The 7,530-nt window shown below is 41.1% G+C and overlaps 1 protein-coding gene across 1 annotated transcript; it reads left to right on the top strand.

Annotated features, from left to right (window-relative positions):
* Positions 1-2,667: 2,667 nt before the first annotated feature.
* Positions 2,668-7,221, top strand: LOC137891558 (uncharacterized). Its single transcript, XM_068736234.1, has 6 exons — positions 2,668-2,773; positions 3,095-3,159; positions 3,824-4,109; positions 5,238-5,392; positions 5,753-6,032; positions 6,880-7,221. Exons 2-6 carry the CDS (start codon positions 3,099-3,101, stop codon positions 7,025-7,027), a joined length of 930 nt encoding a protein of 309 aa, XP_068592335.1. The 5' UTR covers positions 2,668-2,773; positions 3,095-3,098; the 3' UTR covers positions 7,028-7,221.
* The last annotated feature ends 309 nt before the right edge of the window (positions 7,222-7,530 follow it).

The following is a 7,530-nucleotide window of genomic DNA, read 5'->3' as shown; positions in this document are numbered from 1 at the left end:
CACAGACTATTGTTCTTTTCATTTCAACCCTTATTGGTCTGAATCAAAACCTTTTTTCTTGCGTTTAAAGTTTCATCGACCACAACCGTGTGATACAATTAGCATGTACAGGACATAAAATGTATCATCCTCGGTGGAGGCAATTACACATAAATGTACCATTATATACTTTTAATTAAAGACACTATTTTAATGAGAGAGTTTTAAGAACTTTGGGCTGTAGACTTGAATCTGCAACAGGATGTCACTCCTGAAGGGAACAGCAATGCTGTGCCTTGGACTGAAGAATTGCAAACAACATGATTTTCACCCAGGAGACTGCTGTTCCTGTCCCGTGTGAAAACAAAGGCAAATGTTCACTTTAAGCTTTTGTTGGACGGTTGTTTTTTGTACCATTGTTATTCATCAAAAGCCATGGCGCTATAGACTTCAATTGCCGAACTGTCTGTTGTGAAAAATCTTCAATACGTTCCCCTGTCAGCTTCATGTTCCGGTGTTTTTGTCCTTGTGTTTGCTCCTGGTTCCTGGTTTGTAACTTTCCCTTTTTTCTACAGTTTTGGGATGTTTTTGCTCCCGTTTGGAGTTGTTTTCTGTTCCTGTGTTTGATGGCTTGGAGCCCAGTAAAGTTACCTTGTTTTCCACTTCACCTCATCTCCTGTGTCTGTCTGCGCCTGAGTCTCTGATCTGCCCCTAAAACGTAACAGTACAATCTGACCATGACAGACTCAGCAGACCAGTTTTGGGGAACCTGCTTGGCCTTGGGAGGGCCTCAGAGTTTCCAGAAGGCTAACCTCGAGCTAAGCCGCCTTTTCACCCCTAAGAAGAGACCTGGGAGGAAGCAGCAATCCCCCATCCCCGCTGGGCCGCAGCGATCCCCTGTTCCCAGAGCAATTCCCTGTTCCCGTTGGGCCGCAGCGATCCCCCGTTCCCGTTGGGCCGCAGCGATCCCCGTTCCCGCAGCGCTCCCCGTTCCCGCAGCGCTCCCCCGTTCCCGCAGCGATCCCCCGTTCCCGCAGCGATCCCCCGTTCCCGCAGCGATCCCTCGTTCCCGCTGGGCCGCAGCGATCCCCCGTTCCCGCAGCGATCCCCCGTCCCCGCTGGGCCGCAGCGATTCCCCGTCTCCGCTGGGACCCAGGACCTCTCTATTCAAACAGAGGGTAGTCTGCTACGCACATGGACAGTAAAACTGAATGGATTAATTCATCTTTTGCCTGGAATACATCAAAAAGTAAGGCGCTGGTTATGATGTGAATCGATAATGCGGATTGTGATGATGGCTTTGTTTTGTGAGTAACTCGGTGATGCTGTGTCGTAGCAGAATATGATGAATATGGCTGCGATCATCAGGTTGCTAGCGATCTTTTAAGCTAACGGGGGTTAGCATTGAATTCATTTTCAAAAAGTTATTGGCATAAATTCTGGCGAGTGGGTCTGCCTAGGGGGCGCTGTATGGATTTTGATATTTGGTATTATATGTAGCTTTGTCTGAGATGACTTTGTAGATGCAGGAGCTGCAGTTTGAGCAGGTATATAACATAATTATATTTGTTACTGATGAGTGCACTTGTTTGGCATTATGAGTGGGTGAATTTTTGGATGAACGCGAGTGCCTCCGCCGGTGGGGGCTCTTGGGTACAGAAGGTTTAGACATACTTTAAAGTTCTGCATGGTTTAAACCCATGTTTGCTAAGTGTGCAGTCTTCTTCTTTTCCTTTGTTAGCACACTGCTACATTTCTCGGTGCATTACCGACACTAACTGTTGATTAGTGGCATAGAGTGAAACCTTTAGCTGGTGTGTGTATTGCGTCTCTGCATGCTCGTCACATACATGACATACAAACAAAATGGTAACTAACTCTAACAAACATTACTTCAAAGTGCTACTAGCGGTCAAAAAATCCAGGGACCTTTAATATTAGCTGATTCTCTCATTTTATATCCTTGTGAATCCAATCTTTTTGGGTTTGGGAGTGCAGACCTGGTAAAACAAGCTATTTGAAGACGTCTTTGAGAACTTGTGACTATGTAAACCAAAGTATTTATCAAAGAAAGTTACGCCTATCATAAAAGAAAATAGGGGCAAAAGCACAAAGAAAAAGGCTGACACCAGCTATTTTTCCTCACATGGTAGTTTAGGAGAACATTGCAAAAGACCTCTCCAAAACCACACAAACACCTTTAAAGTATCATGCAGCAAAGTCTTGAGTAAGGAGCATCAGGCTGTTTCAAAATAACTGGACTGACAGCTTTGCTTTTCTGAAATGAAGTTCTGGCAAAAACTCCACTATTATGTTGTGGCCGAAATGAGTAGAAGACACATAGTAGTTGGAGTAGACCTTTCATTCTTGTGGGACAAGGACATGTTTAAAACAAATCCAAAGCGTTAAGGGTTAAGGTTGACACTCTTGGCAGGTTGACTGATATTTGTCTGGTTGGGCAAAGTTCTGTTTATCTTTTAACCATGCCCATACGTGGTTGGTATAACGCAACAGTTTATATGAGGTCTCGTACGGTTATTCTACAACAGTGTGACCTTTAGATGCACTTCTGAAATTGAATCACAAGTTTAGGGAAGGGAAATACATGTGCATGGGAGTAAACCGATGGCATGTGATTGGATAAGTGTTGAAGGTGAATATGATCTGATCTCTGATGATTGGTTGGATACGGTTTCACCGAGACGCATATCAAGAGCACGGGAACGGTTTAGGTTTTAAGTGTTTGGAAGCTTTTTTCTTTTTCATTGAATCAGCCGACTGTTGGGGTCTCCAGGTAACATTTTTAATTTCTTTGTTGCATCAGATCACCTTCCTACATCGGTTTCTGAGTATCTTTAGCATGTCGATATGTACCTCTGGAGCACATGGAAGCAAATAATAGTTGTAATGGTTTTAACCATAATTGTGAAATGTAACTGAATATGAATGAGTTTCCCTCTGGATGAAGTTTTATCTAATCTTATTGTTGAAATCTAACACATTCACAGTTTTTTGTTATAATCACTCCTCCAGAATTCCAATAGGACACATATTACACAAGTAATAATGAATAATAAGACGTGTCATTTAAAAACATTATGATTCTCTCAACCAGAATAATGAAACCCAGTGTTTTCGTTCTGCTGCTCCTCCTGGAGACACGCTCAGCTTACACTTATCGTAAGTATGATCTGAGAGTATGTGTGACATCTTTATTGTCAATCATCACCAGGAGGTGCACATAGGTCTGTTTTGTTAGCAAGAAAAGTAACTAGTATATTTATAAAAATGAACTCTTTAACTGTCAGTAGTTTAGTTTTTTCTCCAAAATCATTGGAGTTGTGGTGAAAGGAAACAAGACATTTTTTTTGGGCTTAATTTGAGTTTTTTTATACGGTAATATGATTATGTTGTTTCATAAAATGTTCTTTTGTTGTTCTTAAAAATGAATTTCCCTCCTCAAATTAAACTACATTGGCAGACCAACGTCCTCTTTTCTACAAACTTGTCTGCAACAACTTCCTGCAGGATTTTTGTAATGAGCAACAAGTTGCCATGTGGCTCATAAGACTTAAGGAAACACACACAAAGAGACACAACAAATCAACACATCTTTCCACCAATTCTACAACAATTAATCACCGAGAAACAAATTCATCAATTTGGCAACACATGCAAACAACCAAATACACAAACACACTATAGTTGACCACATAACAGTGAGCTAATGGTTTAAGTTTAAACCAAAGGTATATAATGTTGTTAGACACAGATTTATGCTTAACAATTCACAAACGATCTTCCTTTATATCTCCTATGTGTTTTTCAACCGTCTCATTCTCAGAGAACGTGGCCTTGCGTGGAAAGGCGACCCAGTCGGACCGTTTGGGGGACACATATGGAGCTGCTTACAGTGCCATTGATGGAAATCGTGAAAATACTTTATCTTCGGGATCATGCAGCCACACTGTTAAACAGACCAACCCCTGGTGGAGAGTGGACCTGCTGGAGTCCTACATCGTCACCTCCGTCATCATCACCAACAGAGGAGACTGCTGCGAGAACACGATCAATGGGGCACGGATTCACATCGGCAACTCTTTAGTGGGCAATGGTGCCGCAAACCCACTGTAAGAAAACATATCCCGCAATCAAAGAAGACAGTTAGCTGCAAGCTGCAGACTCAGCAGTCGCCATGTGGAGGCGATAGATATGTGGCAGCTTTAAATGTTATTTCCACAAATATATATAAAAATTTGTGCTGGGCAGCGATTACAATTTGTAATCATTATGTACAAAGTTCAATAATGAATTCAAAAGTAGTGTATTGCGCAGTTACATTTTAAAAGTCCTGCTATATGAACAAAAGTGCAATAACATTTGGTTTGCAAACACTTTAAACAAATCAGGTGCTTTTTAACAGCAGTATTCTTTACACACTAACAGTTATATTTCCTCACTGTCTGTGCTCAGTGTGCTGACTTTATTTGAAACGTTCCACTGTTGCGCAACATGAATAAAATGTTCCGCGCGCGTTTCAGCAAAATGTCCGTCTTCTGTTGTCATGACAGTCAGAGCATGTGAATGCAGCTGCCACTGTTCATCAATATAATGCACCGTAACTCTGAGGTGATGACGGTTACCCGGCGATGTCCGGTAGTCTCCAGTGAGAGCAACAGCTGGTGCACGTTGTAACGCCGTCTCTTTTGTAGTCCTCTCCTTTTCATACAACTCGTGTGTTCTTCTTGTGGTGGTGCGTCTGGAGGGAGGCTCATACGTGCCGTCATTTGTTGATCCTAAGAACGTTCCTCAGACCGACATCTTCCACAATACTAATCGTGCTGCAGTTTGTATCTATCCACTTCTCTGTGGCGTTTGTTAGCTTGCCTTGCTTTTGTTTATCTATACTTCTCCCACACGCTGCATCCGACGTAGTCTGATGAAGACTCCCTCCACCATTGCCAGTGAGCAACGGACTTTAAAAATGATTTTTAAAAAAGGCGTTTACGCGCGATAAAATAATTGTCTGCGTTAATTAATTAATGCGTTAACGCGACAACGCGTTAACTTGCCCAGCACTAATAAAAAAAATTCTTTTTTTATCGTCTTTTGAAAAAAAAAAGTGTTATCATTACGTGAGGAAAAAACAACAAGCTTGTTTCTTCCATCTTCATGTTATAGGACTACAGGTATAACATGTGATTCATGTCCTGTTTTCTTTCTCTTTCTCTCTCTCTCTCTCTATCGCTCTCTGTTAGGTTTGGTACAATTCCTAGTGCTCGTCTAGGTGAGTCGGTTACTCTGACTTTCCCTCAAGGTGTGGAGGGACGTTACGTGACTGTGGTTCTACCGGGTTCAAATAAATCCCTCACACTCTGTGAAGTGGAAGTCTACGGGTACCGTGCCCCGACTGGTGAGCATTTGACATGAATTAGTTTGCAGTGACATCGCATCTATAAACTGTGGTGTCAGCCAGTAGATAAGATAATATAAGACCAGTTTTTATGTTATTCATGTTATATGCTTATAGGCTACATTTGCATTAAAAATAATCATATTATAAATTGAAAGTTTAATGTACCACATCTGAGTGATACATTTAGTTATACTGCATAACTTAATCATATTTTCTTGATGAGTCATTGGAGATATTAAATTGAACATTGCAAGAAAAACAAAAAAAGCATCAAAAGTGCATTTTTTATTTTTTTGCAATAACTGCAAAGAAGCCCATGTAACAATTTTCATGTTTGTAAGTGTGTTTGTTTTGCAGGAGAGAACCTGGCCCTCAGAGGAAAAGCCTCACAGTCGTCACTGTTTGTGTATGGCGTTGCATATCACGCCGTAGATGGGAATCCTAACAGCTGGTGGTTGGCCGGCTCCTGCAGTCACACATTGCTCGACATCAACCCCTGGTGGCGACTGGATCTGCTCAAAACCCACAAAGTGTTTTCTGTCAAGATAACCAACCGAATGGAAGTCCCAGAGCGACTCAACGGAGCCGAGATCCGCATTGGAGATTCCCTCGACAACTTCGGCAACAACAACCCCAGGTAGTTTACAACCTGTTCATTTAAAATCCATGGTTTCTTCATTTACATCTTTAGACACATTTGTATTTTCTTTATCAATGTTTTCAGCCACGGCTTTGTTCCAGACTGAAATCTCTCAACTACTACTGGATGGATTGCTGAGACATTTTGCTCAGACATTCATGTTCCCCTCAGGATGAATTGTATTCAATTTGGTTATCCCTTAACTTTTCATCTGACGTCATCATTGGGTCAAAAATTAAACTTTAATACCTGCATACTATAGTGTCAATCCCATCAGTATCAGCTGTGCTTTTGAGTTTAGTGCTAATTAGCACGTTAACATGCTAACACGTCAAACTAAGATGGTTAACATGACCTGTTAAACGCAGCATTTTAGCATGCTGACGTTAGCATTTAGCTGTGTAGCCTCACAGAGCTGCTACACACACACACACACACACAAACACACACACACACACAAAAAAACAAGTATTTCAGAAAAAACCCTCTGTTATCACAAAACAAACTTGAGACCATCCCATATGAAACATAATCGGCTTCGCTCGAAACGACACCTCTGACCTACTTGGGTCAGCAGAGAAAGCTCCTCATGCAGTTTCTGCATTTGCTCTCATGGCAACTAAACTGTGGAATTAGTCACTGTTCACATAAACGCTTAATGCATCCCTTTTTAATCTGGCTTTAGACTGACTTGTTTTTATATCTTCTGGACAATATTATCATTTATTTCATCTGGTTTTACTTTTTTAAAGTATGGTTTTATTACCGATTTGTGCTCTTTGTTAAAGCGACAGAGACCAACCTTTTTTGGAGTGAACAACGTCATTTCTGTTTCTTCTGCCAGGTGTGCTGTGATCACAAGTATCCCATCAGGTGGTGTCGGTGAGTTCCGGTGTAATGGGATGGACGGTCGTTACATCAACATAGTCATCCCAAGACTGGAGTTTTTGAGCCTGTGTGAGGTGGAGGTGTATGGCTCTGTCCTGGATTAGGGATGAAGAAGTTCACAATAAAAAACAATAATCAAAAATTATATAAATTGTGTTTAATTTACAATTGCGTAAATTGTAATGGTCTTGTTGAGTTGTCTTTTTTTCTTACCAAACTTTTGGTTTACTGTCACTACCTGCTGCATGATAAAACTGTCTGTCATCAATACTGAAATAAAAGTAAATCATTAACAGACTATTGTTCTTTTCATTTCAACCCTTATTGGTCTGAATCAAAACCTTTTTTCTTGCGTTTAAAGCTTCATCGACCACAACCGTGTGATACAATTAGCATGTACAGGACATAAAATGTATCATCCTCGGTGGAGGCAATTACACATAAATGTACCATTATATACTTTTAATTAAAGACACTATTTTAATGAGAGAGTTTTAAGAACTTTGGGCTGTAGACTTGAATCTGCAACAGGATGTCACTCCTGAAGGGAACAGCAATGCTGTGCCTTGGACTGAAGAATTGCAAACAACATGATTTTCACCCAGGA

Source organism: Cebidichthys violaceus, unplaced genomic scaffold, assembly GCF_023349555.1.
Source record: "Cebidichthys violaceus isolate CVI_PGR_0920_01 unplaced genomic scaffold, fCebVio1.0.p SCAF_7, whole genome shotgun sequence".
Classification (NCBI taxonomy): Eukaryota; Metazoa; Chordata; class Actinopteri; order Perciformes; family Stichaeidae; genus Cebidichthys; species Cebidichthys violaceus.
This window is presented reverse-complemented; position numbering and strand designations above follow the sequence as displayed.